The sequence below is a fragment of the Dermatophagoides farinae genome, chromosome 5 (genome assembly GCF_024713945.1).
Source record: "Dermatophagoides farinae isolate YC_2012a chromosome 5, ASM2471394v1, whole genome shotgun sequence".
Taxonomy (NCBI): domain Eukaryota; kingdom Metazoa; phylum Arthropoda; class Arachnida; order Sarcoptiformes; family Pyroglyphidae; genus Dermatophagoides; species Dermatophagoides farinae.
The window spans coordinates 4028370-4055452 of NC_134681.1; the positions used below are offsets into that span (position 1 = coordinate 4028370).

At 28.1% G+C, this 27083-nt stretch overlaps 1 protein-coding gene across 1 annotated transcript in view; it reads right to left on the reverse strand.

Annotated features, from left to right (window-relative positions):
- The window catches only part of LOC124499146 (uncharacterized), a 38565-nt gene that overhangs the window by 3325 nt on the left and 8157 nt on the right, over positions 1-27083 (reverse strand). Inside the window, exons 2-5 of the mRNA XM_075731017.1 lie at positions 8377-8496; positions 6990-8320; positions 6576-6913; positions 6226-6506 (exon numbers count right to left, since the gene is read on the reverse strand). Coding sequence (XP_075587132.1) covers positions 6788-6913; positions 6990-8320; positions 8377-8496 — 1577 coding nt within the window. The 3' untranslated portion in view covers positions 6226-6506; positions 6576-6787. The remainder of the gene's footprint in view (positions 1-6225; positions 6507-6575; positions 6914-6989; positions 8321-8376; positions 8497-27083) is intronic.

Sequence of the window (27083 nt, forward strand, 5' to 3'; positions counted from 1 at the left end):
GTGTGTGTTATACATTGCCATTTTTGTTTTTATCTTTTGTTTCGTTTCCATTTCAATCGAGCCGGATGACAAATCCAAAACAAAACAAAACGAAACAACAACAACAACAAAAAAATGTTTGACATTCATATCATTGACTGATTATCATGATGATCATTTGACATTATCATTGTGGACAAACAAAACTGACCAATGGACCAAAAAAAAGAAAGAAATTCAACATTCTTGTGATAAAAGTGTGGACAATTCTTTGAATTTTTTTTTTTAAACAAAAACATTTCAGCAACATATAATTTCGATTTGTTTTTTAATTTGTTCGGGTTATTATTTTATTATTTATGATTTCATTTGAATTTTTCATTGATTATATTAATCAATTTTTTTTCTTAATTGCAAGCCATGAAAAAAAACATTCACATTCAAGTATAATTCAAATAATAATGAACAAACTATAGTTTGGTTGTGCTAGTGGTAGCATAATATGTAGTTTAGTGTTTTTTTCTGGCTTTTGTACACTTTTTTTTTTTTTTTTTTGGTTATCATCATCATCAGCATCATCAGTTTTCTTTGAAAAGATTTTTTTTCTGCTCATTTTTTTTTCATTTTCCAATTTTTATAGTGATCCATCATAATTCAACACACACACACACACACACGAATAAAAAAGAAAAGAATGGCTATAGCCATACAGTGGAACAATGATGATGATGATGATGATGATGAGAAACACTCTTATTCTTTTCCATTGGTTCCAATGGCCTAGTCTGTATCTGTATAGTTCATGGCTATGTCTATTTTCTCAATCAATCACCGATTGGCGGCAACCAAGACTTATTTCAGAAAAAAAAACTTGAACCGAAAAATGAGAATCGAAAGAAAAAAAAATCATAAAAGAGATACAGAGAGAGAGAGAGAGAGAGGGCAGAAAGGAAAAATTCTTTGGTTCATGGATTCTCTATTTCTATTTGAAACCTATCATCATCATCATCATTATTAAACATTGAATTTCTTTTCTTTTCTTTTTCATTATTGCACTTTGACTTTTTGGATTGTTTGTACAAATGGATTTTCAAAATTTCAAAATCAAATAAAAGTACAAGATGATGAAAATAACCTATCTGCTGTGGTGATGGTCTAAGAATTTTATTTTTTTTTCTGGATTCGGTAAACGAACCAATAACAATAACAACAACAACAACAACTTTTTTCGGTTTTGTTTCTGGTTTAGTTTTTTTTTTTTTAGTTCTCATTCTAATTTTGGGTGTGTGTGTGTGTTTGTACGTTAAAATCAATGATGATGATCGACGACAGCTAATTGAATATTCATCTTGGGCGTCGAACTTTTTTTTTTCTCTCTCTCTCTCTCTCTCTCTCTCTGGTGATGGTGGTCCAATTTCCATATCATTTTCTTTTTTCTCTTTTTGTGTTTTCCCACTATATTTCTTTATTCATTCAATATTTGGGTTTTGTATTTTTTTTCCTTCTTTGATCATTTGTAAACCCTTCAATTTTGTTAGCTAACACACACACACACACATCTAATTCTTTCATCTGCTCTATATTCACTGACTTTCGATTTTCAATTTGTCATTTGCCAATTTTTTTTCCACCATTCATTCATTTATCGTTGATTGGTTTGATTCTAGAATCTAGATTCTATATGAACAAAGCAAAGAAAAAAAATTAGCCTCATTTCACAGTTGATGATCATTATTATTATCATTTAGAATTTTTTTTTCTCTCTCTCTTTTTATGATTCTTTTGAAAAATTCCAAATTCTTTTTTTTTCTTGAGTCAATTCATCATCATCATCATCATCATTGTTGTAATAAAAATTCTTGTGAAAATCAACGAAAATTTTTGTCCATTAAAATCAAGTAAAGTCAGATCAATGATAATGATAAGTAATTCTTTTGTGTTCCGGAATAAAAAAAAAGAAAAAAAATTCTCATCATCTTGAAACTTTTTTTTATATTTAATATTTAGAAATTCATTTCTACTACTAATATCATTTCATAATGATCATGATTAGATGGCCACCACCACTACCACCACCACCACCACCGTCGTCGTCGTCGTCGATAAATCTAGATGATACGAAACAATTCAATAATAAATGATACACGTGCCAAAACAAAAAAAAAAAGAATGTGAATCATATGATTCATTATAATAATGATGATGATCTAATGTCATCAGGAATTATTATTATCATCATCATCTATATGGCTTTAGCATTCGAATCGATTATCATTATTTGGATAACTATACCATGAGATATATGTAGAAAAATAATTTTCGATTCCATACAATTTTTATTAGAAGATATATTTTTGCTTACGAGAAAAAAAATAAGTCTAATAATAATTCCAGTGGATAATAATAACCAGTGATAATAATGATATATAATATAGACCCAACTTCATTGTCCACTCTCTCTCTCTCCGATTCTGTTGATTTTTCATCAACATTCAGAAGCGTTTAGAAATCGTGCTCTTTCATTGAACCTTGCTTTTTTGGCGTTTAGCCAAAAACAAAGAAAAAAAAATCATTCTCATCATTATGTATCGAGGTGGTGGTGATGGTGGTTGATCAAAGAGAATTTTTTGTTGTTGTTGTTGTTGTTGTTATAACACTCAATCATATAATACACACAGTAGTGGACACACGCACACACACACACACAGTGAAAAGTGTCAGAACCAGAAACAAACAAAAAAAAAATATCAGACGGATTCAATCGGATCGCTTTAGTAAAACTCCTAATAAGTGTATATGCGTGTGTGTGTGTGTGTGTGTGTGTGTGTGTGAGTTGATTCCCAAGAGTTAATTTTTCGCTTTTATTTCGTTTTGTTTATTGGTTTTGATCCACCAGAAATGAAAATGAGAAGAGGATTTTAGTATTCAAGCTTAGTAACATCATCATCATCATCATCAGTGCAAAATGTTTCAACATTCACAATTTGTTCACAATTGGAAATTTTTCATACTTATCCACTTATAAATGTGATGATGATCCAACAATCGGATCAGATCGAATAAAGTTAAACCAAAGTGAAAAAAAAGTCATTTCAGAATCATTGTACGTGTGTATATACTCAGAATCCATTTTTTTCCCCGTAATAGAAATCGTTTGTTGTCGAAATGAAAAAAAAAGTTGTTAGAAACATGACAAATTAATACATATATATCACATTGAAATATGACCACCAATTTTTATCATTTGTCATCATCATTCAAGTGGTGGTATCAATTTTTTTTTAAATATCCAAGCAGAATCCAGGCAGAATCGAGGATGAAAAAAAAGTTCATGTGATTGTGGAACAATAACCAGAATAAACATTTTATAAAAATTTACATTTCAAACGCAAGTGCAAAAATAAAACTTGATAATCTCTTCTCTTTTTTTATGGTTCGAATAAACACGTTTGTCCCAGTTGAACTTTTGGACACACATTTTGTTACTAAAATTGGAACGTTTATTTTTTTTCCTGTCGATGACGTACTGAATGATTCTGAATGGAAAAGTTTTTCAAGTTTTGTAGAAGAATACGAACGAATGAATGAATGAATGGAAGAAAAAACTTTAAAAACAAAGAATTGATGATTCAGCTAGAATGTAATTACCATCACCATATTTGACTGGTTTATATATATATTTTTATTCGTCTTCATTTTCATCCAGTTTCTATCAAATGGACATAATACACTCTGTTACAAAGAAATAACACACACACACACACAAGAAAAAAAATTTCAACCGGACAATTTGAAATTAATGGAATTTTAACAGTGAAAAAAAAGAGAAAAATCAAGAATTGAACGGAAATTCGGTTGATGGTGGTGATGAAATAAAATAAAAAAAAAAAAAACAAAAATTCCGGCACATTTTCGATTCTTTTTTTTTCCTTTGTTCACTCATTCAAGAGACAGAGAAAAAAAATTGGGTGAAGATTTATAGATTTTCAACATCACATCACCACATTGTCTTGTCTTTACAAAAGAAGAAAAGAAGAAAGAAAATCCAAAGAAAATAAAAATTCACAGCAGAATATTAGTGCATGTCAAAAGTTTTTTTTGTTGTTGGATGAATTCTTTTTAAACAAAAAAGAGAAAATTTCTCATTTCCACAATTTCTGACAATTCTGCATTCTACGAATTTATTTTTTTTTTTTTTTGATTTTTTTTTGCAAGAATTCAATTTTTTTTCAAAGACAACAAAATGTTTGACACACACACACACATACGAACAGTGAAAAGCCCGTAGGGAACAAGCAAAAAAAAAAATATGTCCCATTGATGACCATTATTATTATTATGAAAACAAAAAATTCAATTCATCTCCAAAAGATCAGAATGAAATCAGTTCATATTCTTTTAGGCTTAAGAGAATTGGTAGAATTTTTTCTTTGTTTTTTTTTTTAGTTACTACCGAGAACCAAGCAGAAATGAAATTCAAAGAAAACAGAATTGAAATTAAACGGATCGACAAATTCACACACACACAAAAAGAGAGAAAATTCGATTTGTTTCACAAAAAAAAATATAAATATAATTCCGGGTAAAAGAAAATTGAATCCACTGCAATGGCAATTGTAGTTAATAATAACGAAAACAGCAACAACCAGAATTGTGTCTGAACCAATGAAATAGTTGAACGAAGCATCTTTTTCATCGTTTTTATCTATCTGGATCTAGCTTTGGGCTATTTTTCTTTCCTAAACAAAACAAAAAAAAAATATATTGCATTTAAACACACAAAAACTAATACTTGGTCCATTGAATTTGGTTTGTCTCTGAAGTTGTTGATATGATGATGATGATGATGATAATAAGATGATTCTGAAATTATATTCCACGTCATCATCAATGTTCATTTGTTTTTCTTCCTTTAATTCTTTTACAAATTCCGGTTACCGGAGAACGAAATGGTTATATTCATCAATCAGCTCAAAAAGTATATAAATTTATCATATTTTTGTTGTTGTTGTTGTCGAAACGGAAAAAATGTTTGGGTAGAAATAGAAATAGAAATAGAAAGAAAAAAACGAAACTTTGTTTTTGTCTTTCTACACAAGAAAAAAAATATTGACCATATCATTCATCATTTATCACCAAAAAAAAAAAAAACAAAAACAGAAGAAACATTTATGGCCGAATGAATTTCAAACACCAGACATCAAATTACTTTTTTTTGTTTTTCTCTCACTAGTTCTTTTTTTTTATTCGCGTGAATGAATATTTTTCTCTCTCTCTCGATGTGAGCAATGTAGCAAATGATTCCAGAATTTTTGAAATGAGAAAAAAAAACGTCCATATTCACACATACACCCCCACACACCCACATGATGATGATGCCTTTAGGCTATATTCATTCATTTAATTTTAAATCTACCATAAATTCCATTATAGATTGATCATCATCAACATCATTATCAACCCTATCGAAAAAAAAACTAAATGAAGAAAAAAAGAAATTTGTAGAATTGATGACTAAAAAAAAAACTCGAAAACAAATAGAATCGATCGATGCTATAGGGCGTGCATCAATGATTCATTCGCACACATACACACACACACACACCATAATAGTATCTATTGGACCGATAGATGTGTTACAGTATATCATTTGATGGTGATAATAATAAATTGCAAAATTAAATGAAATTTTCAATTGCCTAAAGGCAAAAATTGAGAAAACAAATGGAATCGGTGTGCGAAAAAAAACAAATCCAGTGAAAAACATCCACACACACACAAAGAAAGAAATCGCGTATGATGAAAAATAGACAATCGATTTCAAATGATGCAAAAATTCAACGAACCAAAAAATATTTTGCCCGTTTAGTTTCATCGTCATCATTATCGTTTTTGTTGATTCATTTCGTTGTGAATCAAATAAATCAATAAACGGTAAATCGAATTGAAACTTTTTTTTTTTTTGAATCAAGTGTCCTGGAATCAAGTGATCGTGTATTTTGAACGTACGCATTTTGAATTTTAATTCAAAAAAAAAATTTTTTTTGTTTCTTGTCATTGTTTCTGATGCTTTTATCGATTTAAATGATCACACACACACACACATTTGATTGGATGATCTGTTGAAATCGATATGTTTAATACATAGCCACCACTGTGTGACTATGTTTAAAATTTTTTGTTTTGTTTCGTTGCAACTGATTAATCAGGAAAGTTTTTCAAAACGAAAAAAAAACAAACACTAACTTTTCGTGAATACGGCTCCGATAGCGCCATCTGTGTACGTTGAATTGAAGGTTTTGGTACATATCCATTTAGGCTATACATTGCTGGACGATTTACTTTTGGTAATAATAATTTCGGTATTCGTAATGGTCGTTTATTGATTGTTTGTTGTTGTTGTTGATTGGCATAACGTTCAAATAATAATGCTGTTGTCGGTATTGTTGTTGAATTAGTCACATCATCTGATTGTGATCCATTCGTTTTGTATTTATTACGATTTCGTCGATTTACTTGCCATAAATCTAAATAAACAAAAAAAAAACGAAAAGAATTTATTTCAAAATCCGATCCAAACACCACAATTAGCATACCTTTGATCAATGTTGATTCTTCAGAATTTTTTCCTCTTGTTTCCTCGGAATCATCCATAATGGTCGATGGTGTTGATGTTGTTAACGATTCCGATGATGATGATGATGATGATTTTTCGGGCTGATATCGTTTTTTAATCGATTCATCATTATCAGATTTACCATCAAGTAATACAAATGAATCGATTCGTTCAACAGATGATGACGATGAATTATTTGGCTGTAATTGTTGTTGTTTTGATTCGGATTCTGATTCTGGTGGAATCAATGCCTACAACATCAACATCACCATCAACAAGCTGATAATATTCAGGTGATGATTTAACATCCAAAATATCCTTACAGAATCATAGAAATAAAAATTAAATTAGATCAAAAAAATCATTTCAAAAAAATTATCATCATTAATATTACCTTATCATCACGTGTTCGATTATCAACAATCAATTCTAGATTACTATTTACTTGTGGATATTCATAAACATTTACAAATGGTTCATTCATTATCATTGTAGTACTACTACCACCATCACTACTACTACTATGATTATTATCAGAATTTGTCAGAATTTCTTTTGAATCATCATCATTATTATTGATTGATTCAATTTCTCTACCATCATCATCATCATCATCACCAGCATTTGTAATATTGATAGAATTCCCATTATTATTATTATCAATCGTATTATCATCTTGATCTTGTTGTTGTTGTTGTTGTGGTTGTCGTCTTTCATTCACATCTATTATTATTGGCGATTCTGTTGTTGTTGTTGTTGTTGTCGTCGTTGTCATTGGCATTGTTATTTCTTTATTATCATCATCATTATTTGATTGTAATGAACGACCATAACCACTATTGGTAAATAGTCCAATACGTTTAAAAAATGCTTTTGTTGTTGTTTGTGGTAAAAATAATGGTGGCATATAATGTTGAAATGATTGGCTACTTGTTGATTCTTCCGTATGTAATAAATCAGCTGCTGATACTGATGCTGTTGATGGTGATGATGTAGATTCAATGGATGATGATTGTTGCTGTTTTTGTTGTTGAATACTATTATTAGGTTGTTCAATAAATAATCCACCGATATTCATCATCTGGCCAGTTGATGATGATGATGATGTATCAGTATTATCATCTTCTAATGCATAAAAACATTTGGGCGATATTGAATCATTTGCCATTTCATCCGTTATATTTGTTGTACGAATCATTGATAGACAGATAATTTTTTCACGTTTTGGTAACAATGATGGTGATACCATTGTAGTAGCCATATCAGCAGTAGCAGGTATTTCAACAGCTGTATCTGTTGTTATCATTGTTGTTGTTGTTGGCGGTGGTGATGGTGGCGGTGGAAAAGATGTTGATTTCAATTGATGATAATCCAATGTATTCATCATTGATGGCTGTTGATTGAATGTTGATTCAATAGTTATATCATCCATAATAATTGAATCATCTATCATTGAATTATTCAAACGATTTGCATTTTGTTGTTGTTGCTGTTGTTCTTTAATTATATGTTTTTTTCGTAATTTTATTACTTTTTTCAATAATTTTCGTTTATTATTCAAACGTAACATTGCCAAATCACTTGGTGTGAGTACATCAAATTCATTTGATCGTCTTACTTTCATACGTCTTCGTTGTCTACGTATAATTCTTGCACGTTGTGGCATCGATAACAATGATGATGATGATGATGATGATTCAGATCCATTGATTATAGAATCAGAATCTAATTCAAGAAAAAAAATGTTAAATGAATGAAAAAAATTGAAAAAAAACAAATACCTTGCTGTTGGCCAGAATTTTCATTATCAGATAACGTAGTAGTAGTAGTAGTAGTAGGCGATGTTGTTGTACTTGCATCATCATTATCATCGTCAATAATCGATGGTGCCATCGATTGTTCTACAACAACAAAAAAAAAAAAACATAAATTTCAATTAATTATTATTCAGCATCATCAGCGTCATATCCTTTTTTCGATGATGATCTTGTTGCGCATCTGTTATTTGTTTAATTATTATTCAGTTTTTATGATGATCTTGTTATTTTTTAACACTCGATTAATTTTTACTTTCATTTCAGGTTGTTAAATAAATTTTAATCAGGTTGATTCTTATCATACACATTTTAATACATGAACAATAAAATCCTTCAATAACAACAACAACAACAACAAATGTCAAAAAATTGTTTGCAGTCGAATTTTGTGTGAATTTATGACAGAAAAATTTCGATTCTTTTTTTTTTTTTTTGGTAAAAACAACAACAACCACAAGACATAAATTTTCTCATTGGTCATTTTGATGTTTTTTTTGTCTCACTTTCAGGTTTAAAATAATGAAAATGTCAAGGCTAATTGATTGTTACCAGGAATGTATGTGCGGGCAAAAAAAAATTTTTCATTTCATTCCAAAATTTTTCATTACATTTTCCATGATGAAAATAAATCTTTTTGAATCATCCACAATTGTGGCTGCTTCTACTGCTGCTGCTGCTGCTGTCGTCGTCGACGACGACGACGACAATGATATTGAATTTCAGCATTTTTTTTTTTGGATAATTTGCAATTTTATTTTCACAAGAAAAATTGAAAACAAAACTTTGAACGAAAAAAAAAATTTGTTACATTCTTATTTTGTGTGTGTGTGTGTGTGGTTAAAAAACACATTAGCTTATCAACAACAACAACAACAGCAACAACAATTACACAACTTGATAATTATTCATTATATCCTGGAGACATTACAAATCAATCATAATTTGGAGTATTGAATTAATTTCATTTTTTTTTCATCAATAAAAAAAACTCGGTGTTTTTTTTGTTTGCTTCAAAATTTTGTCAATTAATGTAGAAATAGCACAATTGAGAGAATGATGGAAATTGAAATCAAAACGATATATAATGATTATATGGGGAAGGAAATGAAAGAAAAAAAAACTATCGATCGATTGATTGATTGATTGATTGATTTAAATTGATTGATTGATCGATCGAATGATTGATTTATTTGAATTGAATTGATTTGAAATTAAATCAAATTTTTGATTTGTCAAAATGAATCTGTATGTCTATCTAGTAGGTATGTTGTGTGTACGTGCAAACATTTTTTTTTCTTCTTTTTCTTGTTTGCCCATAAAATGAAATGTGCTCTTGGGCAATCTCTTCAATGTATCGTTTATTGTGAATTTTTTTTTTTTTTTTTTTTTGGCGGTCATTAATAAGTAGTGGCCACCAATAATGATGATGATTGAATGTAATAAGAGTTAAATTGTCATTGACAAGGAAATCACCATTGACATTAGGATCATATTCATACGGGGAAAAAAAAGAAAATAGAAAAAAAAATTTCGGATTTCTGTGTGTGTGTGTGTGTGTGTGTGTGTGGACCAATTGGATATTCTTTCCAAATAGCAAGCAAAATGAATAAAGAATCCAAATGATGGACATGAATGAATATTCAATGATGATGACTTTTCAGTTTAGTTTAGCTACACAGAAAAAAAAATTCATAGCTACCATAGATTATCGAGTATCCACTTTTAATTATTATTTTTGTACATCAATTTTACTCGATTATTGAGTGATGAATAATTTGCTGCGGTTGTTGTTGTTGATAATCCATTTCACCTTGTTTTTGTTTTGTTTTGTTTTTTTTTTGATGATGATGATCTCAAATTGCTTAGCACTGTGGATTAAATCTCTGTTTTCTAACATCAATCGATTCACGAATATATTGATTTTTAATTGTTTTTAATTTCACAGTGAATAAATGAAAAAAAACTTGTTAACAATTCAATGATGATGATGATGATGATGATGACGATAATGATGTCTATTATGAGAACTTGATTCATGAACGCGTGCATTCAACAGAACAGAACAGCAGCACGTGCGGTTCGTGATACAAGATAAGTCGAATGTTTTTTTTTTCGTTTTTGTTTCACTCAATCATTGTCCATGATGTTGGAAAGAAAAAAAAAACAATCAATTGATAATCGAGATTTTATTTTCATTCCAAAATATGATTAATATGAGAAAAATTGATTCAATAATTTTAATCCAAAAAATTTTGTTGTTGCCATTATCAACAGGTGTTGATGAAACTACAACAACTACAACAACAACAACAAACGATTCGTTTAATAATCAATTAATAACAAATTTTTTCTGTTCATTTTAATTTTGTATTACATTTCCAATGTTTTTTTTCCCCCCAAAAATATATGGCCTTGTTTTATATTTGAACTCAATGTGTAACGAGAAACAAAAAAAAAAAAAAAAAAATCTGCATATAGAACGTATATGTGTGTGTGTATGGGAAAGTTTCACATAAATTAAACATTATCGTACATTGAACTGTTTATTATTGCCAATATTTTTTTTTTTTTGGATGACAACAGCAAAATGAATTTGATTTAATTTACAGTCACAAAATTTCATTTCATATTTTTTTTTCTTCTTCTTCTTCAATCAGAATCATTGAGAATGTGTAACACACACACACACACACAAACGCGTGCGCTTGAAGATAAACAAAATAATCCTTTTTGAATTTTTTTTTTGTGTGTTTCAAAACAGAAAAAAATTGTCATTCATTTGTCCAATCAATATCGTTCAATCAATGATTTTTTGTTTCAGAACACAGAGATCATATCAGAAAAAATGAATCAATTTTTGTCGAATTCGAATGGATATCGATAATCGATCTGCAGAAATAATGATATTATCGATTAATTATACTGTAGAATGCTGTGTGAAAAAAAAATTCTTCAACACGTAGAATTGATAATTGAACTTGATAATTTTTTTTCTCGAATTATCATTACATAACGCATTCGATACGGAACTCTTTCTGTACGAATGTATTCAATATAAATTATGATTATTTTTTTTGCGACAAACAAGAGAGAGAGAGAGAGAGAAAAACAACAACAACAAAAATCAATCTAGTTTGAAATTGAAAGTGATTGCTTAGATTTTTATTTTATTTTTTTCACTGAAATCAATCTTGAAAATTCAATCAATCCATTTTAAAAGATTGATTGAATGACAGTTTTTCAGTAGATTCAATGATTGCCCAACAAAAAAAAAAATTTTTTTTTCGATTTTTTTCCAATATAATTACAAATGTGTTTTCGTTAGTCGATGACGAACGGTTTACACATGGTGGATGTACAGAAACAACAACAACGACGATGACGACGACAGTCATAGATATTCAATTTGATGGATTAGATGGATTGTAGTAATGTCTATTTATTTTGGATGTTGTTGTTTGATCCAAATTTGAAAAATGCAGACAAACTTACACCACACACACACAAATCTACCTGTATGACCTTCAAATTGACGAATAATGATATTTTCATGTTTTTCATTTTAATGTTGGAAAAAAATTTATTGCCTACGATTAAATCATTGTAATGTTATAATCAAAAACAAGAAGAAAATTAATGAGAAATAAAAGAAAAAAAAATTGAAGCAAATTTTCGATGAAAAAAAATGACATTTTTTTTCGTTTCTGTGTTGTTGATTTTGTCTTTTTTTTGGCTTGAAATGATAATTCCACAACAACATAGATATTGATTTGAATATCACAGTCTGAGCTTCTCATCCATTTTATTTATCTGGACAAAAACAAAAAAAAATAAAGATCAGAATCAATTCAAGATTCAAACAAACAAAAATAACTGTGATGAAAAACAAAATAACAATCAAGGCGTAGTTTGATATGTATGGAATGTGATCCAAAAGAAAATAGCCACAACAATTACAACAACAAGAAATGAAATGAAATGAAATCTCATCCATCTAATCCAAAATACAATCATCATCGTCATCATTGTCGATGAACAATTTTTTTTGATTTAGACGAGTAGGTGTGTGTGTGTGTGTATTTGTATTTGTGTTTGTCGTGGCCAAATCGTCTTTGGATTAATGGTGGTACAAAACAACAACAACAACAACAACAACAACAACAACAACAACAACAAAAGAAAGACTACAAAGAAAAATCAAATTCATCCATGTATGTTCAATAGAATGAATGATGAATATATATCGATAAATAAAATCGATAATCACGGTTATAGTATATACTAATAGTATTAATCGATTGATAGATAGATTTAGATGGCCACACCTATTTATATACAAACAAACGGAACAACAACAAACCTTTGACCTTGGCAGACAATTGTTGTTGTTGTTGTTGTTATAAAATTTAAAAGATGATGATGATGAATAAATCAAATATTGTCAATAAGATTTTTTATTTTCCTGATCATTTGTATTGAATAATACAAATACAATCATTTTTTGGTGTATTTTATTTTGCTGAAATTCATACAAGATTCATATGAAAAATGTGCAAAATGGAAAAAATGAAAAAAATTTGAATTCTACCATTGAAATGAAATGAAATGAATAATGATGAACAGAATGGAATGAAAACAACTATTGAATCATAATCATAATCATCATCATTATGATGATCATCATTATCACAATTGTAATTACAATTTATATCCAATATATAATGATTGTACATATGCCAATGAATGAATAAATGAATGAATGAATTGAGTGGATAAATGAGTGGATAAATGGAAGTAAAAAAAAACTTCATTTTTTTTGTTCTGACCAAATGGGGCATTGTAATTGATCAACAACATTAACAATGAAAAATGAATTTTTTTTTCTTTCTTTCTTCACGATAATGGCCTGTCCACAGGATTCTTCATAATCATCAGCAGTTTTTTTTTGGCTGTTTATTATTGGGCCAAAAAATTACAGCAACAACAACAACAACAAAATAAATTAAACGTATTGCACGAACACACACACACACACACACAGGAACCTTGCATTGAATTGATTTTTAGAAATTCATCCATTTCTTCATTTGTTTATTTGTATTGTATTGTATTGTGTGTGTTTTTTCTCATTGTTTTTTTTTTCACCATTATTATTCAATAAATTCAAAATTACAAATTTATCATTGAAAAAATCAAATCAAAATATAAATCTTTTCATAAAATTTCAAAATGGATATAAGAAAGAAAGAAAAAAAATTGGCAAATTACAGTTGTAATAGATATATATATTTATAGTCCAGAAAACAAAAATGAAATTTTTGGACAATGTCCATTGTGTGTGTGTGTATCCATAATATTGGATGAATATTTTGTGTCTGATCAATATTCAATAATAATAGAAAAAAAAAGAAAAAAAAATTCAAAAGAAATTTAATCCATTCGGATGGTTGTTGCTATGGTGGTGGTGGTGGTGGTGTTAGATGTGTTAAAAGTTGTGATTAATATGCTCAATGATTTTTTTTTTTATTTTACTGGCCAGTTATAAATTCAATGGTAATTCAATCAAAACACAATGATTGATAAATTGAATACGGCCGTAATTAATAATAGACATGTATTATATTGTAATCTAAATTCTGTATTGTGAATTTCAAATTTGAGTATAGTGGATATAAATGGCAGGCGTGTGTTCAATCAACGCCTGCCATTTTTCAGTTTGTTTGTTTGTTTGTTTGTTTTTCTTTCAAAGAAGAATGGTGTAATGACATTGAAAAATTTTTTGTTTTTTTTCATCCACTGAAGAAGGAAAAAAATGGATCGAAATGGAATTTATTTCCAATTCGATTGATCGATAATAATAATAATGTGAATGGAAAGCGTAGATTTTCTCCGCTTTTTTTTAATGAGATATTTGAATTTGTTATTTCATTTTCAAAATTTTCAAAAGAAAAAGAAACGTTTTTTTCTGGATTTTTCCGCTTGATCCAAAGAATTATTATCAGATGATTGTGCAGAATTTTGTTTAGAATTTTTATTCGATTCCGTTTGTTCTGAATTAATTTTAATTGAATTCTGTTGTTGATTATCTGATTTTGTTGCCATTGTTGTTGCTGCAGCTGCTGTTGTCGTCTTCGTTGGTGATGATGACGACCTCGATGATGATGACGATGATGATGATGATGATGAGATGGATAATTTATGAAAATTTTTACCATGACAATCATCATTTTGTTTATTCATAAAATTTTCATTCGATTTTGATGTTTTTTTTGCAATTTTTTTCGATTCATATGGATTTTTATCTTTAGAATTTTTTTCATTACGTATCATCCATGGATGATGTGAACCGGCACTGAATCGCCTTGATAAATGATATTTCTTCATGTGTTTGTTTGCATTTTTTTTCAAAATTAAAGTTTTTTTTTAAAAATTGAAAATTTCAAAGAATTGTTTTTTTTTCAATTCAACAAAAAAGTGTGCTTACTTTTTTCCGTTCATCACATTGACAATCATAGCTTTGACATTCCCAACAATAATGGCCATTTTTATTAAAACGATGGCGATTCATTTCCGCTTGATGACGATTTGGAAATGGATCATTTTCCATGATTTTATTAAATACAGACATATAAAACATTTATTCAACAATCGTAAATTAGACAGAAAAATTTTTCAACCAAACAATCAACAAGAACATTTTCATTCCAAAGTCAATCATAAGAATGGTGAAACCAAACGAATACCAAACACGCACACATTCAACAACAACAACAACAACAAAATCTGAACAAGAAGAAAAGATGAAGAGGGTCCAGAGAAAGACTGGGTAAAAAAAGAAAAAAAATTCTAGCAGCAGATCTATCAATGTATTGATACATCCATATGTTACCTAATGATAACAGCAGCAGCAGCAGCAGCAGCAGCTACAACGCACACAAGTTGAAACGATTTCGATGTCACATTTTTTTTTAGACCATGAAATCATTCAAAGAAAGAATGCGTTTTTTTTTATTTATTTCAATAAAAAAAAAAAAATCTTTTCCACGAATAAAGAAAACAACAACAAGAAAAGTCAAATTAAATGGACCGAAAAAAAATTGCTGTACACACACACACACACAAAATACGAAAACATAAATATTATCATCAACATCAACCGAGTTCATCAAATGTGTGGACTGCAGCAACAACAACAACAACAACAATCGGATATATTCCTAAATGATTTATGTTTCATTTTACACACACACACACAAATAGACAATAATTTTCAAAAACAAACGAACGAATGAAAAAAAAAATTAAAGATTGGCCAGCACCCATTTAACAGTGGAAAAAAAAATCAAATAGCCAAATCATAATTATAATGATGATGATGATGATTACAAAGTTGGATGAAAAGAAATGATGAAAAAAAAAACACAATGAAAACGCCCAAAAATGTAATGATATTTTTTGTTTTGTTTTTTGTTTTTTGTTTTTTTTTTCTTTACTATCTACCATCATCATCAGTCAGTTTATAAGTTGAAAGTATCATATAAGGTATACAAAAAAAAATGCAATCAGTCATTGATACGATGATGATGATGATGATGATGATGATAGTGATAATGGCAATGATGCTTGATTGTAAATGAGATATGAGAATTTTTTTTGTTTTGTTTTGTTTTTCGCTTATCGTTTCTGGATCATTTTGTTTTATATAAACACAAACGCATACAAAACGGTAAATCTATATAAATTTGTTCTGGAAACGTGTGTGTGTGTGAAAAAAATTTTTGTTTTTGCCTAAATTTTGTTTGTTTGTTTCTGTTTTCTTCGTCTTTTTTTACATTTGATTCATATATATTTATTTTATTACACGTTATCGGTGAATTATCATCAATCTAGGACAATGGTTAGAATTCTGAAATTTTTTTTTCGCTGATTTTGATGATTAGATTTAAATTTTTTTTTTCGTAAAAATTACAGGAAATATAACCACTTACAGCCAGTTTATAATCGACTGATGATTTTTTTTTATGACAAAAGATCATTAGTAATCATTAGATTGAAATTAACCCCCACCCCCCGATTCGGCAAGCATAGTGGCATTACGGTTTGATGTTTTTTTTTGTTTGGACTAACTTTAAATTGTGCCACTAGTTTTCAAGAAAAAAACCGGGAGGATTTTTTTCTTCGTGTTGATTATGTCATCAACATCATCATTACACTTTTTTTTGAATATAGGAAAGGTCATTATGTTATTTACAAAAGAATAAAAGGGTGCCCATTCTCATTATCAACGACAACTGTTCATTATTATTATTCAAATTCAAATGATGAATATAGATCAACGATTTAATGAATTGATTTATATATTCATTAATCCAACAGTCAGAAGAAAAAAATGTAAATAAAAATATCAATGCAAATGAAACAGACACAGCAAAAAAAAAAACATTAAGTAAGAGATCAAGCAAGCAAGCGAGAAAAAATCCATCAATCCAACTATATTTATGGGCTTGTTGAAGCAAAAAAAAAATTGAATTTAATGATGATGATGATGATTGAATGAAAATGATCAACAAGTATCAAATTATAATGAATTTTGAATGAAAAATCAGAAAAAAAACATAATTATTGTATAGTGTACGATGATGGTGGTTTTTGCAACACACGCCCATATGAATGAAGAATTTTTTGAATAACGAAAACAAAAAAAAATTAAAAAAATCAATGTCGTTGATATTAATTTACCATATGGATAGATGGCGTTACCTGTACAATATATTTGTACTTGAATCTTATATTTATTTAGTCATCAGTTTTTCTGCTGTTGTTGTTGTTGTTGTTGTTCACTCTTGAATCTCTTTGATTAATGATCGTTTCATTTTTCTTTTTTTTTAAATAAAATTAAGTAAAAAAAAAATTGATGATAAAATCTTTTTCCATCTGTTCCATGTTTAATTGTAACGAATAAATCATCATCATCATTGAACATTAACAGACAACAACAACAACAAAAAATTGTTGATAATCATCGTTATATGATCATCATGATGATGATGATGATGATGATTATTATTATATGATGGAAGTGTTAATTAATCGAGTACATTCTAAAGTATTTTTTTCAGTTTGATTGTACTTGGACAACAAAAAAAAAACGTTGAACTGAACTGAACTGAACTGAAATTCAACTTTGAACTTGAACATTTTTTTTTATTGATGATATTCAATGAATAAGAGGAAAAAAAATTGGAAAAAATTTTCGACGCACAATCATCATCATTTAAAATTGTTGAACATAAAAAACACGTGCTAATGTGCACGTACAAAAAAATTATTTTGTTTTGTCCTTCAATCATCATCATCACCATCATCACCCATTCGATTGACGCCCACAATAATTTGTATTGATCAATCCAGAAATTGCAAAAGCAAAAACAAAACAAAACAAAACAAAAAAATGAACGAAAGTGGTCGCTATTACAGATCAGATTTCTGACGATCATCAAAAGTGTTTACTTTACAAATTTCTATCTTCTGGTCTTTATTCGTCAAAAAAAAGATGTTCAAAAAACAACAACAACAACAAATCGATTGAAGGTCCATTTTTTTACAGTCTTTACAACAATCATCAACTTTGTTCAAATAAAAAAAAAACGACAACAACAACAACAACATCGAATGGATGAATATATCGAAAATCGAACAAGTTCAATTTATATATTTATTTATTGAATTTGAATTGTCTTAATGTGAACAACAGCAACAACAACAACAACGAAATATCGAAAAAAAATACTCAACAACATTCAATTGAAAAAAACCTACGATATAAAAAAAAAACTTCGGTTCAGTAAACACACACACACACACACATGCATACATTATTTGTTGAATGAAATGAAGCCACCTTATTGATGATTATTTTATGATTTTATAATGATGATGATGATGATGATGATAAAATGGAACATTTTTTCAAATTCAAATTCAAAAAAAAATCATCTTCATTGTAAAAAGTGAAAATAAAAAAACAGCTCAAGGCTCAATTTGAAGTGTATATGTTCATGTGTACACAAAACATTGAACACAGTATGTTTGATTGATTTACATATGATTTTTTTTCCAAAAAAAAAAAAAAAAAAAAATTCAAATTGATTGTCAAATCAAGTGAAAACTTGTAAACATACATTGTGCGTGTGTGTAATAAATATATAATAAATGTGTTTATTTGTGAAAAAAAATGATCGATTGATGATTGTAAGTGCAAAACAGCGACGACAACGAAAAAAAAAAATTGATTTCATCACATAACATTAGATTTCCGTAAACTTTTTTTTTATTTGCTGTTATTTTGAATCATATTTTTGTAGTGAAGAACAAAAATAAAATTTCTTTTTTCCCTTTACACACACACACACACACATATACGGAAATTCATGTGATTAAAAAATCGGAAATTTTTCATTTTTTATTTGTTGAAAACCAACATATCAGATGATGGCAAACAGATGATAATCAGACTATTAATCGAATGATTGATTTTCAAATGGTCAATCATATCACATATTAATAGTAGATATTAAAGAGCAAAAAATAATCAAGAAACAAGTGACATTTAAAAAAAAAAATTTTGCGTAACTTAATGGACAACAACAAAGAAAAAAAATTACATTTTCATAATGTCTAATGACGGAATATGCAACTCATCATTATTATTCATAATGATGATGATAATTATCATCATCATCATCATCATCATCATTTCATTAATTTACTTGCCATGAAAAATATAAATGTGAGAAAAATGAAAAAATAGTTTCGCGTAGCGAATTAATTGATTCATGAAACACACACACACGCAGACAAAAGGTGGACAATACAAAAAACAAAAACGTAATTATAATTAAAAATCGTTTAGAAATGATTGATCCATCCATCGTCAAATGATGGTGATGAATCTTCTTCAGATAAATTCAACAAAAAAAAACATTGAATTGGACAATGAAAAAGAATTGAGCAATGAGCTTGTTTATTAGATTTTATCATGTCATGTGTGCGTGTGTGTGTGTGTGTGTGTGTGTGTTTGTTTGTCAACTACGTGGATGACGACATTTTTTCCACAAAAGTAGCCAAAATATATTTTTCAGCGGATCATAATCATTTCATTTTAGAACATTTTTATATATTACATGAATAGATTTTTTTTTTCTTTTTTCAACAAAATTGACACTTTACACGATTATATTGTTATAATGATGATCCATCATCATCATCATCATCATCACACCATCAATAAATCGTTTTGAAAACAATTATTATTGTCCACTTGTGTGTGTGTGTGTGTGTGTGAATATTTTGACAAGAAAAATTTCGTAAATCAAATACAATTCGATGGTGAAAGTGAGAGATAGAGAGAGAGAAATTGGATTGGATGTGAAATCAAAAATCAGAAATCAGAAATCAAATCAACACCATACAAAGACCATTTTGATTTTATTTCTGGCATATGGAAAAAAAATAAAATAAAATGAAATGAAATAAATCCAGTAGCTGCTCATGTGTGTGTGTGTGTGTGGTAAATATTTAAATTGAAAATTTGAAACAAAATTTTTCATTTTCTTCTTGCCACTAAAATGAATAAAAGTTTTTCAATCCAATTGAATTCATTTCGCGTAATCAAATGTGATTTGAAAATTTTTTTTTTCTTTTTTTTCACTACAACAAAGAGCGAAACTTTGAACGTTTTTTTTTTCTTCAAAAAAATTCAAGTCAATAGCCGAATAGACGTTAGTGTTTTTTTTTACATTGAATTTAAACATTTTAACATGTAAAATGATACCGAGAAAAAAAATTGCAAAACGCCTACACTAGAAAAAAAAACATAAATTATTTACACACACACACACACACACACCTGTGGATAATCAACAATTTTTTTTGCTAGTTAATCAATTCAGTGGATTAAAATCAAACAGACAGACACAGACAGACGCACACACACACCTTACCAAATGGGTAACCTTATCCTTCTATGTTTACATGATTTGTTTGATGATGATCATATGACGACATTTAGTTAAGAAAAAAACAACAACAACAAGAAGATCCAAAAACCTTGAATCATTCATTTTATTTCATACATTCATTCTGTGAATGAATGAATAAACGAATCATTGTCAATCCTTTTTTTCCCTAATTATCAACGGATGTAATCACAAGAATATTGAAATTGATTGAGTGACTGAAATTTTTATATCAAAGTTGATGATGATGATGTATTCATATGTAAATGATAATAATGATTATCATCATCTGTAACCTTCAAGTTTTCTTTTGTTTTTTTTCTTCTTCCACTTTTTTTTTAATTATTCAATTTAAATAAATAGAAATTAAATCAGATTATTATCTTGAATGTTTTTAATTGTGAAAAACAAACAAACAACCACACACACACACACACACACACCCGATATTGTTCATGTTCAAATGTTTTTTTTTTTTTTTTTTTTGAAGATTCTCTAGCAATAATGACGATAATGATAATAATAGATTTCTTGACTTTCAGCTGTTTATTGTGTGTCTGTGTGTGTGTATTTTTTTTTGTCTTCACTTACTTAATCACGTATGTTCATCATGAGAAATTCTTGAGAAATTTTTATATTCAACCAAAATGAAACGAAAACAATGCCACAAAAAACAATGACGAAAAAAAAGCAAAGAATCATCGTGTGCAATCATCGATGGTGAATATATATATTCAATTGTTCCAGGATTCATTGTAATAGATTCCATATACCATCATCATTCATAGTTATTATAGAAATGATGATGATGATAATTGACCAGAAATCAACGTTTTTATGACCATGTTATTGAAAAATTTTTGTTGATAAGAGGGTAGCAGTAGCTGACTTTTTCATTCATTATATACGACACAATTGAATAAAAAAAAATAAAAAAAATTTTCAAAATTGTGCACGTATTTTGCACGTGTTTTTCATCAATCAAACACTACTTTTGAATGGATGAATAATAATAAAAAAAAAAATTTTTTAAATTGTTTTCACAGATTTTTTTCAAGCACAAAATAAAACAACATACAACATTTCAATTGTTTCAATTGAATAATTGAATCAGGGTCAGTCAGTTTGTTTTATTATCCAAAACTAACCAGCAACAAAATAACAATGAAATTGAAAACCAGTTGCACTGCATCATAATAATAATCCATCATGATCTTGTTTTTTTTTCTCACTGGTAAATCAATCATCATTTATTCATTCATATTGCCATTCACGTGACATATGGATTAAGTTTCAGTATCTAATTTTCTTATATTTATATGAATATAATTCATTATTATATCGCATATTGGCTATACTCATCATGTGATTGAAAATGAACAAATAAAATCGATTATCATCATCATCATTGCATATGTGTGTGTGTAACGGAAATTTTGTTTTTCTTTGTTTTACGGTTGGTTTTCTATTTGAATTTTTTTCATTTTCGTTTTGTCATTTTTTATAGAATGCCGCTTATAGATGACCATTATTGATGATGATGAAATGTTTTTAGATTTTTTGTTTTTTGTTTTTGTTTTATTTTGTTTCGGTCTCATGTATATATCTCATTATCATCATCATTGTGGTCAAGGTTGTTTTGTTTGTTTGTTTATTTGTTTTTTTGTTTTTTGCTTTTTGTTTTGTTTTGCATTTTCTCTACGATGATGATGATAATTCGATTTGGTAAAATTTTCAATTTCATTTTCTCATCATCATTATAATGAGGATTTTTTTCGTTACACTCTCGTACATTTTCTTTACCTGTATTTCATTCATATATGAGGTCAAAGTTGTAAAAAAAAACATGCGTAATTAACAAGAAAAAAATTGAATAAAAAACAACAACAACAACAACACCAAATTACAATGGCCATGATCATGACAATTAATCATTACACACAAATTTTGATGACAAACAAATCAACAATCAATGTGATGATGTTTGGCCAAATCTAAATCCAAATTCAAATTATTACCGTCCATGATGTGAAAAAATATTCAAAAAGAATGAAGAAAACAATTTAAATTGAATGAAAAAAAATTTGAATTTTCCCTTTTGCATATATATAATGTAATGTGATCCAAGTAGAAAAAAAATTGGTGTCATTTCGGGCTGAAATTCAAATCATTATATTATACACACGAGAGATAGAAACAGTTTGTCATTCATTCATTTATTCAATGGTTTTTTTTTGGTGTAATTTTCATTTCTCAATCATCAAAAAAAAAAAAAAAAAAAAAAAAAAAATAATGACAATGCAAATCAGAATGGAAAAAAAATGATAATCTCATTGTATTTGTGTGTGTGTGTTTGTTCTATTTCAATTGGATATATATTCAAATGATGATGATGATGATGATGGTAAATAATAATTGAATCATTTGTTGTTGTTTTGATGTTATAAAAATAGTAACAAAATAAGAGAATAAAAAAAACGACGACAACAACAACAACAATAATAATAACAACAACAACACCGATAATATTGTCCTGTTTATGTAAATTGTTATCTTATTTCTTTTCTTTTTTTTTTTTGTATAAATTTCATCTCATTTTTTTGATGTGAATTTTTCATTTTTCAGTTATTTTTTTTGGTTTTTTTTGAATTTGGTTCAGTTAAAAATGGATGAATGAAACCAATTTGTTTTTGATTTGAATTTTCGTTTTCTCTACATCATCATCATGATCATCATGATGATGATGATGATAATTTGAATAAATTTTTTCTAGGTTTAAGGTCATGATGATGATAAAGAATAAGAAAAAAAATAGACTGACCAATCATACACACACACACACATACAGGGAAAAGATATCTTTAGATAATCTATTCAGGATTTACAAAGAAAAAAAAATTTTTCATTTTTCATTTTTTTTTATATTTTGAGAAAAAAAAATGAATTTCTTCTCTCTCATTCGCTCTCTGAAATCATTGTTTTCCACTGTGTGGTCACATTTTTGAATCATCCAATGTTTTTTTTATGTGTTTGCAGGTACATTTTTTTTCGGGAGTATCGATTTCGGATTTTTTTTTCCTTCATTGAATTGCGAAAACACATCATCATCATCATCATCATCAACCGGATGGATTGATGGATCCAATTTCACTGATTTTAATTCATGAGTAAAATTTATTTTATATCCGACTGTGATGATGATGACCGATGATGATGGTCATCGGTCATCATCATCTGAATCATTGTGAACGGGATTTTTATTTTTTTTATATATTTGAAATCTCGTCCTCGTCGATTGTTTTTTTTTTTTTTTGTTTTTCATCATCTCATTTAATGACGATTGTTTTCTGCTATCCACTTGTATGTTACGTTTGTTCCACTCTTCAGATTTTTATTTTTTTTTCTTTCTTTTGATGATGATGATGATGATTATCATGATCACAGCTTGTGGGATAAAATTTCTTCGGTTGCAGATCCGAAAAAAAAATGATTCATGAGTTCAAAAAGCAAAAAAAAAATTGTTGAAAATAACAGCAAAAAAAAAAATGAAAATTTTCACCCGAAAATTATATATATGTGTATGGTTGTTATCATTGAATCCTTGTTGTTGTTGTTGTTGTTTTTTTTTTTCATTCACAATCTTTGATCACGATAAATTCTTGTACACATCACAAACATAGTGAGAGTGTGGAACAAGATGAACCAGATTCATATATAATAACAATAACAACAACAACAAAAACCATTTGTCTTCAATTTAATAAATAATTGGTCATATCATTCATAAACGCATCATCATCTAGATTTACCGACAAATTGTCTATTTTTTTTGCTCTACTTCAATATATGATAATGGTCAAAATTTTTAAATCCATATAACACAATTATATATGTGTGTGTGTGTGTGTGTGTGATATTATCAACCAGAAAAACAGAACAAAACAGAAAACAAAGCGATGGATCAAGATTTTTTTTTCTCTCTCTCTCCTGAAATTATTGATGCTAAATAAGATACTATCATCAACATGATCATGATGAGATTGTAATGATGAAATCTAATAATGATGATATATCCATATCATAATAATAATAATAATCGACGATATATCAATCACTGGTTACAAGTGTAAATGATTGCAAAGTGTATCATCAATGATGATGTAAAGTGTTGATTTGTTATATTTATTTATTTATTTTTGTTTCTACAAAAAATTTTCTTGTTGAAAATGACACTTAAGAGGAAAATGAAACTAGTTGATTGCGAACATCAACCACAACAACAACAACAACAACAACAATGTCCGGTATATGGAAAAAAAACCGTACAACAACAATTCTTCAGCAACAAGTTATACTTGTTCAAATTTTCGATGCCATAAACATCCATTAACATTCATGTAAATGAAAATTTCAAATTTTGTTTTTTTTTTTGTTTTCTGCAAAATACAAGCACAGTATCATCACCATCATCAGCAATGAACAAATAAAAATATGGCCGACATTCTCATCATTTGAATTTGAAACTTCATACTTTTGAAAGGAAAAAAAAATTTTGTTTTCATTTCATTTCATATATTCATGAATACAGAAAGACAACAGAAAAAAATCACATATTTGCATTGTCCGTTTTGTTGTTGTTGTTGTTCATTTTTTAAAATACTTGAAATGAAATGATACCGACCAGGATATGAAACATAAAACACACACACACACACACATTCATACACTACAAAATGACACAAAAGATTTTTTTTCCGCATTAAACAAAATATAAATATTTTGTGGCGAATAAAAAAAAAAAAAAAAAAAGAAGAGCGAGAAAACAAAGAAAAAAAAACAAACAGAAATCATCATCATTATTATGAATCGAATAAAGCAAAGACAACAACAACAACAAAAAATTTAGAATTATATAACGGAGGTGGATGAATAACGAAAAAAAAAACAAATTCAAACAAAATGACAATGATGAACAACATCATTATCATTAGGAATTGGTTTTTTTTTCCTGTACAAAATGAAAATGATGATGATGATGTTTTTTAACTATGAAAAATTCCATAGTTCCGGGATCGATTTCATTTTTTTTGAGATGAAAAAAAAAATTTTTTTCCACCTCCTTTCAAAAACCACCAAAAAGTAGAATGACAATGATAATCTATATAAATCATTGATATTTGGATCAAATTATTACACACACACACAGACAGACAGAGAGCGAGAGAAACTTGAACTACTGTTTGACCATATCATTTAATAGGGTCAATTGATCAAAAAAAAAATTGATGTCTTTATATATTACCGTGTTTAGTTCACTAACACACACACACATATGCAGACACAAAACACATGTTGAATGAATTAAACATAAGAAAAAAATTTTTAATAGTAGGTTGATGGATTCATTTTCGGTTCAAGTTTTGATTTTTTTTTGTTTTCTTTTCATCTGATTTGATCGACAATAATCTAATTATTATCAAAATCCAGTTTTTTTATATTTCAGCCAAAAGGGTTAAATGCTACACACACACACACACAGATGATATCATCAATATCCTTGTTCATAATTAAAAATTCTGGCCTGTCATCGATGTTATCATCATCAACATCATCAAAATTGGTGGTGACAACCCCAAAAAATAATAATGTTTGTGTGAAACAATTTTTTCATGTAAACATGATTTATATGTATTATAAATAGCAGCACACACACATATATGTATTGTAGTAGTGGGATGAATATGCCATAAAAAGTCAAATAAAAACATTTTTCCCTTTGTCTGTGTGTGTGTCTGTGTTTTTTGTCGGTTATGACAATAACCAAATAATCAACCATGAAACAAATAATAAAAAAAAAATCAGATTTTTTTTTCACAAAACACACACATGCACAAATTTTTTTTCCATCCCAATCCATTATCACTGAATAATGGCAAACAAATCGCACACACACACACACACATCGATGGAGAAGACAACAACAACAAAAAAAAATATAGATTCCACATGATTGATGATGGATATTGTGTGTGTGTGTATTGAATCAAACAAATTTTTTTTTTGGCTTAAATACAAAAAAAATGGGAAAACAAAAAAAACTCTCAATCATTTGTTTGTTTGTTCGACATGTTTTTTATCATTATATGGCCATTTGTTTTGTTTTTTTTTTTTGAAGAAAATTCAAAATTCAAAATTCTTAAAATATTTTTTTCCATTCTTACTCTTCTCAACAACCTGTTATTACATGACTGATATTTATGCACACATTGTAAATATATGATATGTCAATCTGATGCTATGATCATCATCATCATCACCATAATCATCACCGTCATCATCAGCTCATTATTATTATCAGATGAATGATAGATTACAATAATTTTCTCCATTTTTTTTGGACAGTTTCATCCATATGTCAATCATGTTAATTTTTTTTTGCGGTTTAGTTTGGTTCGGTTCGGTTTGGTTTGGTTTAGTTTGGATTTTTTTTTTTCATTTTTCAATCCACCACTTTTTCAAAAAAAAAAGTTATTTTCGGTAATTTTATATTTGTGCATGTGCATGTGTGTGTGTGTGTGTGGATTTGAATTTAAATTTCGTCATTTTTTTTGTTGTTGTTGTTGTTCACCACATTTTTTTATTTACGAGAAATTT